Raw genomic sequence first — 19,558 nt, 5'->3', positions numbered from 1 at the left:
GTATTTTCCCTATAATCCTCTAATTGATTTATTTATTTTAACAGTCGTCTTCCAATCATCGGTTTTACATAACGTTTCAGATAGTTATGATTTGAGCTTTCTTTACCGTGCTAATTTACATTAATAAAGGAAACTCGTCTTGGTATTCCAAACGATTGTGTTCTTATTCTTTGGTTATTTGAAATATGTATGTTCTGACCCATGGTTTTGATTATTTATACAATTATGGGTAATTATAAAGTAAATCAAATAAAACTATTATTTCTATTTTGAGGAAGCAGTCAGTGCTAAAACGTCACTAGATGTGTAATCCAGTCCTTTATGTTTATGAGGAGGGGAATGGCTGGCATTTAATATCAACCCCCTCGAGGCTTTTATGTAATTCAGATGGGTGCTTTGGTTTCGTTATTCTGTATCAGACTGAAACGCTATCATTAAAACACCTAAAAAACGATCTTATTACATTCGAATAGCCCAATAGACTCTTAAACAGAACTGACCCTCTCCCTCCTGTTTGTTATGTACAGTTACGTGCTATCACTGTTATTCAGCACTTTCAGCAAAGTGCTCATTATTGTGATAGGCAGTGTGATATGTCTTCTGTGGTTGTCTCTCTGACTAACATGCTGTGTCTGCCCCGAACCACAACATTTTACAGAAGCTGCTGCAACCCATAATACCTGTTAAATTACATCAACCGCCCACTGATTCACCTTTACAATTATATCAAACATATGAAACTCAATCGCACATCAATTTAGGATATTCAAACGCCTCTGGGGAGCCAAAACATTAACTCTTCAAAGGAGACACGTCTGTTAAAATGTTTTTACAAATATAATTCTAACCTCTATAGGTTCCCAGAACTCTTTCCACATTTAAAATGAATACCATGTTTTTTTTTTTGTTGTTTTATAAATAAAAAGCGGTAATAAACTAAAAGTGAAAATTGGGTACCGGCATGATTTAACAAACATAAGTACCGTTGTTTTAAAGAAAGCATGTGTTTGGTAAAGAAAAATAAATACGTGATATGTGGTATACTTCGCATTAAAGATACATTCCTTAACTGAATTAAACAAGGTCTGTTTACATCTGTTTTAACCTGGCATTAATGCAGTACATAAATAGGCTAGATCAGAAAACGGCAAGTTTACTTACAGGTATTGTTTCAGTACTCTGCATCGTTTCTCCGGCTACGAGTGTCTTATCTTCTCTGTTCTCTGTGTCCACGTTTTTGGGTGGTTTGCATGTTGCTAGTAAACCGATGTTCTTTTAATTATCGAAAACCGAACAGATTACAATCATCTCCACCTGTAATCTGTTTTACACATCACAACACGGTCAGATTAACCCCGGCAAGATCAGAATTTCCTCAACATTTCGAAACGAAGTTCTAATTGAAATCGGCAGTAAGAAAGAGGAGGGAAAGGAATCGAAGCCCCTGTCCAGGTAGCCCCAGCATGTAAAAAGAACACACACGTTTTTGTTAGTGTTTTATTTTATTTTATTCAATCACCAATAATAGTGCATACCGTCTATTATTACGAGTAATAATAATTGCCTTAATATTCAGCCAGTGCCACCCCTTTAAAAAAAAAGAAAAAAAAAAGGTGTATGACAGTTTAAAAACAATTATTCAGGTCAAAGTAATTTTCAGATTGCAGGAGCACTTTTAGTTCATAATAAAATTAACTTGATTGACGATGTGTGTTTAACTGTTGAGAACATAAGGTCATAGAAACACATGTTTTGTTTACAAGGATCCCTTTAAAAAATAACATGTATTGTGTACAACAATCACAAGAGTCATACATATAGTAAACGAATTTGCAGTTCAAATAAGTGAATAAACTGATCCAGCAGAGGCGTTCTGGAAAATGCTTACATTCAGTTTCCAGTCTGCTTTGCAGCGCAATGTAAGCACTTCCAGTTACTCTTTATATTACGAACTGTAATACAATACAGCCAAAAATTAAATTGCAACAGCACCTTGTGATTGAGAAAAGATTTATATGGACCAAAACATATGCGTTCAAAAAAACAGCACAAATTAATTACATATATATATGTGTGTGTATGAATATATATATGAGAGAGAGAGAGAGAGAGAGGGAATACGTAATCATTCAGTAGAGAGTCATTAAAAAGTGTAAACAGTATGAAGGAAGAAACCACAAGGCAGTTTTAAATTTCCACCCGACTTTAACACAGTACGTTAATATGTGTGCAAGTAACACCAAATCCTCCCTGTGTACCTTTAAGTACACAGAAAGCAATACATTTCGTGTTTATTTGTACAGAGCACAACTCCTTTTAAACCTTATTGTTCAGGAAGAGCTTATCTTAAAAAGAAATACTCCGGGACAACATTAAGCTCCGTGCAATTCATAAACACGAGTTAGTGTTTAAAATGTCACTTACAAAAACATTGGAATTGTGTTCGTTTTATTCTTAAAACAAACATACGATGGATTCATTCACTCACCAAGACAGCTGTGGACTATATTGATAAAAACATATTTACCAAATGAACATTTCTTAATAAGGCTGTGTTACCTTAAACTGCTTTAAAAAAAAAGTTTTTAAAAAGCCCAATGTTTTGTATTTTTAGCGTCTTATAACTGAGGTAAAACTACAGAAAGTCAGTTGTTTTATAACGATAAATCTAAAGTTGCATTCAGTCCACGCTATACCTCGTAAAATCTTCACGGTGCTCAAGGAGAGGAAGAAACAGACATCCAGCGCAGTACAGGATGTTGTTACTCAGGAAGCCGTTTCTTTTGTGAGCTCTGTATCAACACTACCGCACCTGTAACTACCTATGTGTATCTGGAGTTCTGGATGCTTATTTTTGCGCTGATTTAAAGGCCCAAGGCCGGATAAACACAGGGCTTCAGATTTTGAGGGTCCCCCTCCCAAAAAAAAATATATATATATATATATATATATAATTTAGAATACAATATCTAAAATAAATAAGTAGCGTGTGACACTGGATCGGAACAACGAGGCTGTTTAACTACGCCGCATTCAAGAGCAGCAACTGCCTGATCATATGACTTGACCTGCGATCAAATCACATGACACTTTTATCAGTTGTGTTGCGGCGCCAACGTGACGCAGTTCAGAACCGGTGTAGCGTTAGAAAGTGCCACTTTGTCAGATTTGAGTACATGTGCAATCAATTGCGATCTGATGGGTGTTTCGGTAATGTGAAAAGGAGGTACATTTTTCACTTAACAATGAGTGTTTTGCAGCAGTGCATTTTTCAGTGGGATTTTTTTTGGCTGTATTTGACTCTCTTCATATAAAAATTCTCTAAAAAATCTATTTTTTACAGGAGCATCTTGGATGGTGTCCTTTTTTCATAACACTCCAGGGAACATTATAAAGTTCTTCAGAAACCATACAAACGTTTCACTTTTTTTTAAACACCATATATATATATATATATATATATATATATATATATATATATATATATATATATATATTTTATGTATTTTTTTTTATTATGTCTTCTGCTTAGATATACATACTTCCTGAAAGTTTTGTTGAAAAATATTGATGTTTGGGCAAATTATAAGACATTGTTTCACCTGAATGATTGCAATGACATAATACACGTTTATTCTCAGGGTCTTTTATAAGCAATCATTTACACTACTCTCGATTATTTTCTCAAAATAAATATTTATAAATAACATAATAGTTATTCATTCCATTATTATCAGTAGTAAGAAAAATGTACCTGATAATTTTAGTTAATGAAATGTACCTGATAACTTTAGTTAATGAATATTTTCTTCTGATTCACAAAAACTGTTTGAAAAAGTTGATAAATGCAATTCTCCGTGGGAGTTTAAATATTGTTACATTTTCTTTACACACAGTACAGTAGCTACATAAGAACGAGAGGAGGCCATTCATATATATATATGTGTGTGTGTGTGTGTGTGTTTTTGTGATGTCAATAATGTATTATTGTGAAAACTGAAGGTAATTTATCTCTGCCTGTAACATGGGTATATAAAGCACCTGAGTGAGTTCAATACATTTTTTGTTTTCAAGAATGGGAAACTCTGCTGCTGTCACTTAGACAGTGCACCAGTAGGAGGGTGATTTATTAGAAGATGTTCTTCCAAGGTGTTTGCCTACCCTGTGTACACTTGAACTCAACCGAGTTGACAATTTGGGTGTGTGTGTGAGTTGAGGAGACAAGAAAATCTCTGGCTCAATAGAATCATTTTAAATCTTTGTGAGGAGCTGGAGGGGGAATTAAAAACAGACAAACCCTGCATAATTATGCAGCGCCCCGTTTCTGTAAAACACCAGCGGTATAGCCACCGCCAGCGCCAACAGCTTCCCTATGGAGATGCACCGCTTTATTTTTCAAAAAAGTTTTCTGCCATCGCTTCTGACAAGCCAAGATGCTTCATTTTACAACCGAGACAGCATTGACATGTCCTGTTACTTCTGCTCACATTTCTTTTTGCTCAGTTTTATTGATGCACTTTTTTCCTCCCAACAATTTCACTGTATTTGCAACAACCTCTCCTCTAAAAACGATTAAGATCCTGAGTGGAACATTTGGGGTTTCTATTCCTCGCTCAGAATGGTTTGAGTTCCACAAGCCTGTAGTGCAACAAAATGAACTTTCCAGCCAGCTCTGTTGACGATATAGGAATGGGACAAGTTCATTTAAATAAATAAATAAATAAATAAATAAATAAAAATAATTAGCTGTCACTATATTGATCCTAACTGTGTTTTTATGAAAATCAGAAAAAACAAAACAAAACAAAACAAAAAAACACATGCACATTGGGACAATCTGGAAGTCTTTTTATGCATAACCCCCATGCATTTCTTAAGATGCAACACATTTTATTGAAAGATTAACCTGTGATCTAGAATGCAACAAGCACACATTTTTCAGGTGTTGTTCAGGCTTTCGTTTTCAATGGTGCGACCAGGCAGAACAAGACACATATCACTTACTGAACTCCCTCAACAAGATTTCTTTCTCCACCACACTACCCATGAGGATAAAATCTATTCTGAAATAAGTAGTACAGATGTTGTCAGAATTGGTTAATACTTTTGGTACCGCATCTTAAAATCCCTGTTCAGGATGTTCATACAATCCACTTCAGATCAGCTGGTGACACAGCTCTATTTGGCTAACTGCTCACATGGTGGAATCAACCTTTTGACCTCACATATAGATGCACTTCTTTGTGGCTTCTCCGAAAACAAACCTGTTCTCAGATGACATTTTTCACAATGAGTAAGGACTTATAAAATCAATGTATTTATTTTGCAATCATTCTGTTTGGTTTGAAATAATTATAAAGTGCACTAAGGCTATGATGAGGCCATTTTAAAAACATTATTGTTGGCTAGTCAAGAGTGTTATACTCATCAGATTATGTAATGCTACCACAACATACTTAGGGCTACAAGACTTGAATGTTGCTAAAATGAGCAAACTATGACTCGACATGTAACCCAAAGAAAGTTCTACACAAGAGCAATCTGCTTTAATTTCAGTTCTGATGCAAATCTGTCATTGTTTTTATTAAATCAGTAAAATTAGCTAAAACCTCATAAAATAAAAGCACTTTTAACTCCCGAAACAGAAAACTCAATTTTATTGGGATTTCTTTTTTACCCTTGATCCAAGGACAACATTTGAAAGTCTTTATCCAAGGCGACTTACAGAGACTAGGGTGTGTGAACTATTCATCAGCTGCAGAGTCACTTACAACTACATCTCACACACAAGACAGAGCACAAGGAGGTTAAGTGACTTGCTCAGGGTCACACAATGAGTCAGTGGCTGAGGTGGGATTTGAACTGGGGACCTCCTGGTTACAAGCCCTTTTCTTTGACCACTGGACCACACAGCCTTCTTATATAATATTATAAAACCATTGTCTGCTTTGCCACTTATTATTCTAATAAGGCACTATTAATTATTCAATCTACTGTAATTACAAATTACATTCAGAGTATTTTGTCCCTAGTGGGGTTCCATCAGATTCTATGTGGTTCACATAGTAAAAACGGGCCTGTACATCAGTTCACATTATCTGTGAACAAACAATCATTCTTAAGGCTTAAAGAATACTATAGGCTAAATCACATGTCACTCTTTATATGAAGTGCTTGAGATATAGGTTTGGAGTGTGTTAGAATCCCAGCACTGGCCTTCCAGGTGAACAGTACTGAAAGAATGTGCAGGCAGCATACAGAGCAACTTGTTACAGAGTTAAAGTGCGCTTTCAAAGACAATGAAACTGGGGTCTGTGTCTTTCGAACTGGTCGTGGTGTGCATCTGACCATTTGGCACAGTATTTGGACGACTGCTTTTCATATATACCTGAAAAAAAATAAAAAAAATAAACATGCAATTAATTAAAACAGCTGATAATTTATAATTTGAAGACTTAAAACATTAAAATAATTATTATTATTATTATTTTAAACCATTATGTTATACATAATAAGAACAAAAATTAATCTATTATAAAGACACTTGTGTAAGTGGGATGAGTCACCAATACTGTGACAATAACATCTTCAGTATTTTGGAGAGGTGCATTCTTTCCATTTTGAATTTTATGCCAAAGCAATCCTCATTGTTACGAGCCTAGAGGCAATATACTTTTGTTAATACTCTCTTTACAAGTTACATTGAAACTGGGAGTGTGGTACTGCAGTACAGGAACACAATGCCCAAGATTCAGACAATGGGACAAAAACAAACACACACACATATATATATATATAAAAACTGCCTTACAAAAAAGTTACATTGCAATGCAGCAAAAAGTAATTTCAAATGCTTGTAAAAGATGGAAAAAAAAAACCCAGTTAACAACAATAGTAGATCTACTTCTGACACAAGGTTCCTCATTCAATGCACACAATAGATTTGGAGGTTATTATCAGATTATGATCCCAATGTATTTAAACCCTGACTGACAACTATAGAAACTTCACACTCTATTTATGAAATGTCTCAGTATTTAATAAGTGGTGCTAGGCGGTTATGGGAGTTAAAGTAATCTGATCTGTGGAGGGAACCGTACAATAAAGAAACGAGACGCAAGTGCTCCAACAATGTCTCAACCAAGCAACTACTATGCAGCGTAAGGTGATACTAAACAATAGGACACTATGCAGAGTCTTTGAAATCTAGTATTTTGCCATTTTCTGTCTGGGCTTGAAGAGATACAGCTTTTCTGATAAATGTGTAAGAGGGACAGAAAGGAAATGAGATGATGCCAAGTTTGTCTTATTCCACAATGACCAGCTTTAAGGTGCTATATTGTATGTGTGGTTCCTGGCAGATGCACATGAAAAAATCATATTGAATGATGAATAGACTGATATCTGAAATACATTGGAAGGAAAAATGCACCACAAATGAATTAATGAAAAAAAAGGATGAAAACTATTGTAGTAAAGCCCATAGAAAATTTACTATAATCCAGTTACATTAAAGATATGCAGGGAATGAGACTAGCCTACAAACCCCACTTCAGCAATACAGTTTGGAATTACACAAATTTAGATAAGACCATATATATTTTAGAAAAGCTGTAATCCTTTCAATACAAACAAAGTAAACTCTCACAGTTCATCCCAATAACACAACTGCAATGCAGTGGAGAATTGTGACCTCTGCCTGGGACTCTGGGTTACGGCTACCCATGGCAACAAAACAGGGTGTTTCCACTGCTCGCCCAAGCAAGGCTATCGGGTCAGGTTTTGCACTTTATATTAAACGTAGACAAACTGGCTAAAAGGAAGTGTGTCATCATATAGGTAAAGCACACATATGACATTTTCTTTATTGTTTTTGTTTAAGCTTTATTGTATTCTCCGAACAGCAGAGCACTTTTTTGAATTAAATTGAACTTGCTTCGGCACACAAGGTAAAAGTCTGGCTGTTTGTTTGGCTCTGCTTTACTTCTTCTTTTTGTACAAGATACACCAACAAACCCCCTTATACCTTTTTAAAAAACTATTTTAAAGAAATTAACAATACGACAAGTAATGCAAGTAATAGAGTATATAGTATATTTTACACTTAGTAGCATCATGTTAACACTTTAAGGGCAAAATTAGCTCAAATGTATGGCGTGTGCAAAAAGGTGGTTTATAGTAGGCAGTGCCCCTCTGAGTAGCCATAGCAGACACCCTTGCTTCACAAGATTTATTTTGGCTTCATAACACTTTAAACATCATGTTTAAATCCTGGGTTGTGCAAAAGAGAACTAAGGTATTGAGAACTGCAGTGAAAATGCTGTGCAATGAAAAAAAAGTGAGTGGCTCAGCCAGTTGTCCATGTAATGATAGCCTGTGTGATGTCTTACCTGTTTGGCTGTCTCAAGAAGAGCTGCAGCTTCAGCCTTGCCAGTCTGCTGAACCATCTTACAGAATATGCTGTCATTATTTTGCAGAAGAACATAGGGCTCATCATATTCATGTATTCTTCCTGCATCTAAAACCTGTAATCAGTACAAACATGTATAAGCAAAAGTTTGTTGCCCTCAACTCTTTATCTTGATTATCATAACTGGTACTTCAGATGTGTTAGTTAGCTGGGAATAATAAAACAAAATACATTAAAAAAAAAAAAAAAAAACACAGGGTATGGTATTACAGTTCATCTTGACGTGACACAAACGAGATCCCTTTACTGTACTATTATACTAAATGTAGCCGTAGTAGTTGAAATTGAGTACGAGTTGAAACTGGAACCTTCTATAAGCCCGTTTCTACATTATACATTCAAAAGTACTTGGCACACTTTAACAGTTCTGATTATTAGTCATTTGTATACATATTTACCCTATAGATGGCTATTATCCAGGCTAGAATGAGCTCCACACAGGAATAACATGTCCATTCTAGACTGATAGGAGGAAGGAGTTGACCTGCATATGGGTTTCTTCTAGGACATAATGAACTTCCAAAGTGCTCAAAGTCATTCCCAGCAGAGGACTGGCAATGGGATTCAAAGCCTTTCACAATACTCAGAAACTATGAACACATACGGGTAGGAATTCAAAAGGCACTATATATAGCTAAGGCTCTGCTATCCAATTATAAAAACTCCCTTCCATCTTCCATCTCAATTTAACTCAAATGTGGGAAAAATCAGTGGCCTGCTGGCAGACCACAAAACACTGCAGTGTGTATTCACATGTTCCCTCATGCTGCGCTCAATCATTATCATGCTTAGGTGGTTATATAATGGAAGCCTGTCTGCAGGTAGGTCCCTATCTACCAATTACTGTTTGTTTGCTTTTTGACCTGTATATCATTATATGATTATGAGGACAGTGGAAGTACAGTATGTGGCAATATTTGTGTTTTTAGCTGTACAGTGTAACATATAGCACTGCCACTGGTATGGACAAGTACATTTACAAAAAGTTTAAAACAGCCGTCCTGTTCCTAACTGTATTTACTGTGGCTGTAATTGGGGATAAGTCTATCATATCTGTATGTACTGAACAAAACCCGTAAAAGGTGGATCTACACTGGAAGCGAGCAAATAATTTAGAAGTGACTGGAATGTATGGGTGCGTCTGCACTGAGTAGCGATGCGAGCGGCCAGTCTGTGTGGAGCGAGCTATTCCAGAGGAATAGAAATGTGTTCTATTTTTCCGCCACCAGTCGTGAGTGACTAGAGTGAAGCAGACCAATCAGAAGCAAAGTCAGTTTAAACCCACTCACAAAACCACATCCAGGGTCAGTTTCAGCCTTATGTCCAGGCACAGCCCCAGGGTCTGTCCCAATTCCAGTTCCAGGATAAGCCCCACCTGCAACACCTTTAATGCAGTATGGACAGTTGGGACTGTGGGAGAGGGTCGACGAGAAGGGGAAATTATGTAAATAGATGTTTGTGTACTGTTTTGTGGGCATCGGGGGTGTATTATGTTGTATTACTGTGAACGTGATTGTGTGTGTTTTGCTCGCGTCGCCCACTTCCAGTGTAGATCCACCTTAAGGGACTTGATTTAGGGAATCAGAGAACACAGCTATGTATCAATTATAAATACCATGTCGCAAAAGTGTGCCGTCTCTATCGTGAATCAACCGAAAACACTTTCCCGCTGTCAATGTCATTTGGTCTTTCGTGTTTAAAGAATATGAACCGAGAACCTCTGATGGTCTCCGAGAAGGATTTCTTTATTTATTTTCACATTTCTACAAAGTGTACATCTGGCTTGTTCTCCCCCTAAAGCGTACAGGGTGTTCATTTCTATGTACATATCAAATAATAAGAAGAAACACATGAAATATTTAACAGAGACTCTTACCAGTATTCTATCACTGTCAATAATAGTGTTAAGTCTGTGTGCAATGGTAAGTACTGTACATTGCTCAAACTTTTCGCGAATCGTCTTTTGAATTAACTCATCGGTTCTGCAGAAAAGCAAGAAAACATTTTTAGTCAATCATGGGTCGCATTTTTCAATTTACACCTTGCATATCTTAAAACTTTAAAAAGAATAACAGAGTGACAAATTAACCATACGCAGCCAAACAGAGAACGCTTAAAACATATCTGTATTCCTGCACTTTGCTATGTGTTAGCCTCTGTCAAACTGGTTAGTGTGAAGCATACGATAGCTGAACAGAAGCTGAAATTAGAACATTTTAAACAGGCATATGTTTTAAATCAATGTGCGTACAGCAAGTATGTTTGCCAAGTCATAAGACTAGAATAACAAAAAAATATGTAAAATCACAAAAAAGTAAAGATAACTGTGAGTGATTATTTAATGACATCACTGCATAAAATTTCCAAAACCATCAATTACCTTTGTAACACTTGTTGTAAGTTTGGGCATTTTGTACATTTAAAAGCTGATAAAGCAAGCTGTGCCAGAATTAAAATGGAATCTTATGGTTAGAGCCAGTTTGAGGGTCTAGTAAACGAATAGTCCATGATAGAGCAGGGAAACTTCCAACACTGCGTAGGCACCATGGCCAGGTCTCACTTGTTACTAAAGATGACCATTGCAGTGTAATATTTGCACAGTTGCATGCATGTTGAGCACATTACCTTGGGTCCACATTCGCTGTTGCTTCATCGATTATCAGTATACGCGTTTTCCTAAGGATTGCCCTGGCAAGGCACACCAGCTGCCTCTGGCCAACACTAAAATTTGATCCAGATTCAGCCAGCTCTGTCTCCATCTTACTTGGCAATTCTTCCACTACCCCCTTCAGTTGCACCTGTACAAGGAATACAATTACCATTTATCCACAGGCATCAAAACACCAGGATCATTCCTCTCTTTCTACATTCCCTCTATTCAAATCGAGGGACCGTGAGCTAGAACAATGAGCTAATCAACCAGTCTCTAAAAAACAGAAATCAGCATGTCGTGTCCCATCTGACTGACCAACAGGAATGAATGGGGCCATATGGTTAGACACCTGGTTATGATCCATATCAGCTGTTGCTACCCCATTTGTATACACACCATGAAGACCCAGGCCACTAAACCCCTCCAATACAGAGATCATCAATGCAAATGGCCAAAGATCAGGAACAAGAAACTCTGAGCACATTCAACACATCCCCTTACATCTTCACTTCGGCATAGCACAAAGCAGCCCTAACAGGATCTCTCTTCAGTTTCTGGTGCTTAACAGCAAACAATTCATTACGTCCTTGTCCTCGTCAAAAAAGAGACCCCCCACACCCCCCCAGAACAGCCCTCTGTAAAACACTTGGGAGTGTGAAGAGATGATTCAAACACAGATTGCATTCCTCCAGTACCTCTTGGAGTGCATTCCACAGGTCCTCATCAGTGTGCTCGTTAAATGGATCAAGGTTCTTCCTCATGGTGCCAGTAAACAACACAGGGTCCTGGAGAAAAGAAGAAGGGGTATTAAACACAATAGCATCCCAAGGGCGATGTGAAATGGTACTGACACGTGGAATAGGAGGCTGTGTGGTCCAGTGGTTAAAGAAAAGGGCTTGTAACCAGGAGGTCCCCGGTTCAAATCCCACCTCAGCCACTGACTCATTGTGTGATCCTGAGCAAGTCACTTAGCCTCCTTGTGCTCCGTCTTTCGGGTGAGACGTTGTTGTAAGTGACTCTGCAGCTGATGCATAGTTCACACACCCTACTCTCTGTAAGTCGCCTTGGATAAAGGCGTCTGCTAAATAAACTAATAATAATAATAATACAGCTGCAAGCAGAGAGTGTGCAACATTTCATATCAAATCATCTCACCGCCATTCACCATGTGTGATGGCTAAAGGATTATATATCATAACTAGGAGGTGATGGGATTATACGTGATGCCAATGTAAAAAAAACTAAAAGAAAATTTAAATAAATAATTTCAATAAATCAATCAATCAATCACCATTCCAGGAGGAACCTTATATCTTTGAAATGTTTCTCATTCAAGCATAAACTAGATATACAAATTTAAAATGTTCCAGTTACATGTAGCATGTAACATGTAAAAATGTGTTATACATATTTACGTACAGGCACCTCCATATAAATTTCTATTTTGAATAAAATGGTTCTCTAGATTGGCATTCCTTGCATCACTTCTCTAGTTACTGATTCTTAATAACATCTATAGTTTGATCAAGGTCCTGCAATTGGGCTCCATTGAAGAAGAGCAAATAAAATACTTTATTTTATTGCTGTCTGCACACGCACTTTCCCCGTCAGCACGCTAAACACCAAACAGTGTTCCAACATTCCATACTCGCTGCTGGAAATCTAGGTCGACAGGTTGTTAACAATAAAGCTATGTGACTTCAATTTAAATTGGCAAGTCTGCTAAACATTTTACATGTGGAAAAACACAGGAAGTTGATTTGTTTAAAAGCAGTAACAAAATATGATTGGAGGCTTTCCATGCTATCTTATTAATTTCTCATTGTTTCGCAATTGTAGCACCTAAAGTAAACATATCTATTGCCTGCTACCTTGGCGAACAGCAATATTTACGATACTTTAGATGGTTATTTGATAAAACATTAACAGGGAAGTATTGGCCTGTTTATGTCCTGCAGATAAACAGTGGCAGGACATGTGGTTTGTAGTCAAAGGAACTCATCTAAGAAAACAGTCAAACAATTAAAATACAATTTTCAGATTGAGAAGTCTTGGATGGAAAAATGAGCCTCTTCATTTGCAAACTGCCATACACAGAATTCCTGTATGAAGTCCCCGACTGACAGTGACATCACGTTAGCTATGTGAGAGAAACTACTCTTTGTATATATTTGTTTTCAAACAGACTGATTTTTTGGGGGGGCTCAAAATAATGAATTTGCCACCCTATAACATTTTTTTGCATTCACTTTTCCCAACACTCAACTGCCATGATATTTAACCATTTCAAATCCAATGTTTATTTTAATGAGGATTCCAGGTAAACCTGGAACAAGAGACTCTAACATGAAGCTTTCTAAGGAGTGATTGTGTAATTGTTCATACTAGGCCTACACTTCATGTTCATGTATATGTTGATGTCATTTCTGCACATTGAATAGAACCTGAAATGGATTTAGTTTTAACATATACTATTACAGATTTTATCATAATAGTAGATTGAGTCTCCGAAGCTACCAGTACAATATACAGGACCTAAATCGCATGTAGACTTTTCTACAGGATAGTGCCTTGAGCATATGCTCACTCTCATGAGAGCTCAGGTGATAAGGTGGGGAAGTGAAACTAGTGGGAGAAAAAATGCCTTAAACAATGGGACCTGACATGACAGGTAATCCCTTCAGCACAGACTGGTCTGAGTAAAATCACCCTGGCAGAACTGGTATCGAATGACTGGTGAATCACCACTATGCAGGGTCTTTGTGTTATCATAACAAAACTAATAAATATAAGAAAAAAACATGCTCACACAACCTTTGTAAATCACAGGAGTAGCAGAAAACAAGTGCTTCTTTATATAAAAGAGAAACCTTATATGTGATACAACTGATACCAGAAACCCCCAAAGCCATCGGAAACACTAAACAATTAGGCTACAGCCATAAGATTAGAGAAGATTTTTTAAAATGTTTCCACAAAAAATATCTTCTGTCACCAGCTATTTTACAAGGTGCAAGAGTTCATCCCCTGAACTTACCAAAAAACATTTCCAAAGGGTGGTATTTTCTTAATACGGTACCACATTTCATAATGCAGAAATAACCTCAAATCTTATTAGAATTCCCCCAACACACACACACCTTTTTAAAGCCTGCATCTCCTAAATGAACTGATCATCACCTGTTTGCAGTAGAAAAAGCACATTGTACTTGCACAAAGCACACAAATTTAAGTCCATGTAAAGTCCTCTTCACAGACTCAAAGGTTACCAGCTTGAGAGAGTAGCAGTACTGTGCCTTGATGAAGTGCTCAGTGTGTAGAAACAAAGCTTTGTTGGAAACGGAATATCAAACTCCCTGCAGTGAATTGCCGTTCCTCTCACAGGTGAAGCCCTTCTCATGGCATGGTTGCCCACAACCCTCTGACAAGCATGGGACGAAAGCACAAAAACTCTTACATTTCAGGCAGTTGCTACTTCCTTGAGCTTCTGTGTTTAATAAAATGTTGATGTACATTGTAATTTTGAAGCCAGGTAATCTGTGAGATAACTAAAACCGAAGGTTGCCCTCTTGTCATGGTGCTTAACACACTTGTGATTTACTTTATTGGTACCCTTAGCCACTCTTATGACACTGTGTGATGTTGGTGAAATGCAAATAACCTTTTCTTTCTGGATTCCAGTTGTCCAAAACGGGAAGACCTGCTCTAACAACATCCCCACATTGTTTCTTCACGTCAGCAGGGTACTCTACCTGAGGGATGATTGACATTTTCATACGAAGATCATGAAGTCCAAGTTCAGAGGTCAAAACTCCGTCAATTCGGATATTGCCGTCAGGTTCAGCCAGCCGAAACAGGGCAGAGATGAGAGAGCTTTTTCCAGCACCAGTCCTTCCAACAACACCAACCTACAAGACAAAAACAAGCACGGATCAGGAACTGGAGTTTGAGAGAAAGAAACATGAAGTAAAACAGACACAGTCTGTTTCACTGATCTAACTAGTGATTAAAACAATATGGCAGGGAAACGGGTCATTTGTAATGGACAGCACCTGTAACAGATTTTATTTAAGAGAACCAAATATAACCTGTATTTATATGGCAAGAGGTTAAAACAATGTGGCACTGACAGTTATCTTAAAACCTTAAGAGATACTTATCAGTACTTGCTGTTGGAATTCTAGCACTGTGCAGAGTCTGCCACTTGGTGCTATAGAACTGTGTACCAAATATTACTATACAAGACGTGCCTCTGTACTCATAGTGAAATAGGACATCAATACAGGATTTACTATGCCAGAAGTCAAGTTAATACAGTGGTGCCCAAAATCAGTGACATCCTCCTATCTATTCAATGTAAATTGATATCACATTTAAGAAATGTGGAGATCAATTAACTATATATAAACATTCTTCTAAATATGTTTTGTTTTTATTTATTATTTTATTTATTTATTTATTAATTAGCAGACACCCTTATCCAGGGCGACTTAGAGTTGGTACAAAGTACCACATTACAGATAATAGCAGTTATAGAATACAATAAAATAAAATAAAAGCATGGTAATGTTTATTGACTAGTATATTATGTTTATTATTATTATTATTATTATCAGTTGTATTATTTCTATAATGTATTAATTATTACTGTACTGTATTTTTTGTATTCATGCATTAATTATTATTTTACCAATTACTGTACAGTATTATTCAGTACATTAATTACATCAGTTATTTTTTGTTATTTTGCATTAATTCATTTAGCTGACCATCTTTATCCAAGGCAACAGAATTACTGTATTAATTTTACATAACCCAATGGAAATTTATAATATCTAGAAATTTCTCGAAAACAAAGAATTTTAGGAACAATCTTTTGTAGCAATAGTTTTGCTTTTGTAGGTGAGGAAAAAAAAAAAGTTACAAGAAAAAGAAGTTTACAATTATTTATTAAAACAATCATTTTGCAAAACTGCAAAAATGCTAATTCAAAAGTATTCATACCCTTTAATAATGCAGAACCTAATTCTAGAAAAGTCTAGAAAATGCTGGATTGTAGGTGAACATTCTTAGAGAGTATAAAAGGGTTAGGCATAGGATGATTGCTGTCATTACCAAGAAGTCAATATGGGAAAAAGCAAAGAGCAAAGACCTTAGGCAGAAAATTATTTATTGTCACAACGCTTCCTCGGTCTGGAAGAAAGAAGATTCTTTCACCAAGTAGAAAAATTGTGAGGAAGGTTAATAACAATCTGAGATTGACTGCCATATATATAAAATGGATCAAAAAAGAAAAAGAACCAAGAGCACTCTTAGGTTTAAACTGTTAATATAACAATATTATGAAAAAGGTGCTCTTTGGAGTCAAGGGTTTCTTCAAAAGTTTAGTAAAAAAATAGGTGAAAAAATACCTGTATCCATTATTTTCATTGTCATCAGGCAAAGCAGCATGTTCTTGCAAATCAGCAAAACTAGCCTCCATCAGGGTATAGTCTGGTAAAACAGATTCCATAGCATACCAAAAGATATTGGCCAATCATCTGAAACTCTCCGCTACAAAACTTTAAAGCACAACTGGATGTTCCAACACAACAATGATCTAAAGCACCCATCAAAATCTACTTCAGAGTGGTTAAAGAAGAAAAAAAATCAAGGTTCTGGAATGGCCTAGTCAAAGTCCTGATCTAAATCTGATTGAGAATCTTTGGTATGAGTTGAAGAAGGCTCTGCACAAGAGAAGTCCTCAGAATTATGAGTTGAAGAATGGTCAAAAATCACTAAAGAATCATGCCAAAAGCTCACTGACAAATATCCTAATTGTTTAAAAGAGGTTATTATTGCTAAAGATGCCTCAAATTGCTATTCATTTCATTTTCCTTGTCAGGATACGAATACTTTTGAATTAGCATTTTTGCAAAAAAAATGCTGAAATAAATAATTGTAGACATCTGTTTCTTGTAACTTTTTTCCTACATCCACAAAAGTTTTGCTACTAAAGACTTTCCCTATAATTTGTTTTGGAGAAATTTCTAGAAATTATAAATTTCCATTGGGGTATGTAAACTTGACTACAACTGTATATACATACATATAAACACCTTTCTAAAATTGAGCCCAATCAAATAAAGTATGCCTGCATCATTCAGTGAAGAATAAACATGGCAGCAGTGACAGGTTTCTATGATAGACAAACAGATTAATTAGAAGTATATTGTTGTGGTAGTAAAGTAAAGCATTGCCCTGATAATCTCTCTCTCTGCAGCAAATAACGGCCCACATTTCCCCATTTTCAGCGATTCACAGGTATTTGTGTTTGATTTTGCTACAAAGGGTGATGAGTGATAGGTGCTTGTTCCACTTATGGTGTTTACAAAGAGCTGTCAGCACATACACAAACTAACAGGTCTACGGCACCAAAGGAATGCACTTCTTAAAATGCTGTGAAAGTCTTTTCAAGGCCACTTGAAATCTGCCCTTTTCATTTCCAAACCATCCAATGCAGAATCCACAGAATCAATTATCATTCATTCATTTTTCAAAAGAAAATGTGGCTGGCCTCTGTGGTGCTTACACAGTAAATGTGGTGTATTCAGGCCAGTTCATTTATTTATTTGTATTTGTATTTTTTTATTTTTCGAAAGGACACACATTGTGCATATACAGTTATATGTACAAAAATAAAGAAAATACTAGAATGAGTAATATGTTATTTCTAATGGATCACTGATGAAGGCACTAGATGAAAAAAAAGCATGTATATACTGTATGTATGATTGCTCTGGTTTATATAACCACAATAATGTTTTTGTTGTGTATAGGGGCATTAAAACGATTCATTGCTTATGCACTGCGTTTTGGTGCGTGGAATACATTATTCAGTATGCTAATTAGCAGTTATATGTTAATTTTGTTTTTCAGTTTTTTTATTTGTTTTGTCTTAATGGAAGTGCCTTAAATCTACTGAAAACACCTGCATAATGTTACGATATTGAGTCTGCAAACAAATACTGTATGCCTGACAGTGTAGCAGTGTTTTTTTTTAAACAAATATGTTTTATTTATTTAATAGAAACTTACGTAGTATACCAACCTTTTCTTTGGATCTGAAAACTGCATGCATGTTCTTAAGAACATGCGGCCCGTCACGGCTGTAAGCAAAGTTCACTCCCTCGAAGACAATCACTCCGTGCCTTGGCCAGTCTGGGGGAGGCCGGCACTCCGTCACCCAGGGGGCCTCGCTCTCCAGCTCAGTGTAATCCAGCACCCGCTCCACTGACGTCATCTGAAGGTGGTCGTACATAATTAGTGTCGCATCTTAATCTTCTACAAAAAGTTCAAAATGTACACGGCAGAATTTCAGAATTTACGTCATTTGGTGTGAAGAATTTCAACGTTTGTAGTAAAATTTACAGACAACAATCCTACAACTTGAGGAGTTTTGGACCAAGAGATGTGGATCTTCTTCAACTAGTGGGCACGTCTTAATTATGATAGCAGTGAGCCACCATGACTGCCTGTAATAACACAGCACAATCTGTCAATGAAAACACTGGGGCTGTGAGAATGGAAGCTCTGCTTGATTTGTGGTTGAAGGTACCGCTGCCTTGAACAAAAACCTGTGAATGAAGCTGTCAACCAGAGCAAACATTAGCATGCTACAGCACAGCACTGAGACTCCGCATCAGGGCTCTGTATCCATGTATTCTTTACCAAGTCAAACATGTATTGTTTTCAGTTAGAAATCGTGGTATGCAACAATGTCTACATTGTACAAACAAACCTGATCTTACCTGATTCTCAATAAAAACCAGAGGGATTTTTGTAATGACTGGACAAAGTTTTATTGAGATTGATTTTTTTTTGCTTGTTTTTTGTTTTCATGATAGGATGAATTACCTGATTCTCAACTTCGGCACTTTGCCGGACACCCCACTGGAACATTCCTATCAGAGTGACGGCGTAGGAAAGCGCCAGACCAACGTCGCCAGCCTCCAGTTCTGTAGAACAGGAAAAAGAAAAAGGGGAAGTATGTAAACTGCCCTGCTTCGAAAGGACGCCATTTTCTGGATATGACCTAAATCTAGCACAATTTCATTTTCCAAAAATTGTTATTTATTTTTTGTTTTGAATTATGATAGTGGATCTGTCTTTCGAGAGCCTTAACACATTGTTTGTCAGCGTGTTTTAACACTGGAGTACAATTGCACTCCACATGCAGTCGAACTGGGCTATTTTAGATTGGTAGTGATGAAAGTACACAGGAGCAATATCTATGTATTAACATTATTTTAGGGCATGAGAAAGCTCAGTTGCTCCTATAAAACCCATTACTTAAATGTCTTTAGATAACCTAGCCTTCCTTGTGGGCAATCAAGTTTTTTCACCACATCTTTAATATTCCATATACATACACACACACAGAGCACATCACTTCA

The 19,558-nt window shown here is 36.6% G+C and overlaps 1 protein-coding gene across 2 annotated transcripts in view; it reads right to left on the bottom strand.

Moving 5' to 3' along the window:
- Nucleotides 1-4,839: 4,839 nt before the first annotated feature.
- The window catches only part of LOC117407346 (ATP-binding cassette sub-family C member 4-like), a 58,898-nt gene continuing 44,179 nt past the window's right edge, over nt 4,840-19,558 (bottom strand). Inside the window, exons 24-31 of one of the 2 annotated variants that reach the window (XM_034012284.3) lie at nt 19,020-19,120; nt 18,214-18,405; nt 14,876-15,031; nt 11,819-11,908; nt 11,096-11,268; nt 10,347-10,452; nt 8,391-8,525; nt 4,840-6,388 (exon numbers count right to left, since the gene is read on the bottom strand). In XM_034012284.3, the coding sequence (XP_033868175.2) occupies nt 6,278-6,388; nt 8,391-8,525; nt 10,347-10,452; nt 11,096-11,268; nt 11,819-11,908; nt 14,876-15,031; nt 18,214-18,405; nt 19,020-19,120 (1,064 nt within the window). In that variant the 3' untranslated portion in view covers nt 4,840-6,277. Of the gene's footprint in view, nt 6,389-8,390; nt 8,526-10,346; nt 10,453-11,095; nt 11,269-11,818; nt 11,909-14,875; nt 15,032-18,200; nt 18,406-19,019; nt 19,121-19,558 lie in introns of those variants that run through there. The other variant, XR_009329419.1, reaches the window with a different exon arrangement.

This window comes from Acipenser ruthenus, chromosome 8 (assembly GCF_902713425.1).
Source record: "Acipenser ruthenus chromosome 8, fAciRut3.2 maternal haplotype, whole genome shotgun sequence".
NCBI lineage: Eukaryota > Metazoa > Chordata > Actinopteri > Acipenseriformes > Acipenseridae > Acipenser > Acipenser ruthenus.
This window is presented reverse-complemented; position numbering and strand designations above follow the sequence as displayed.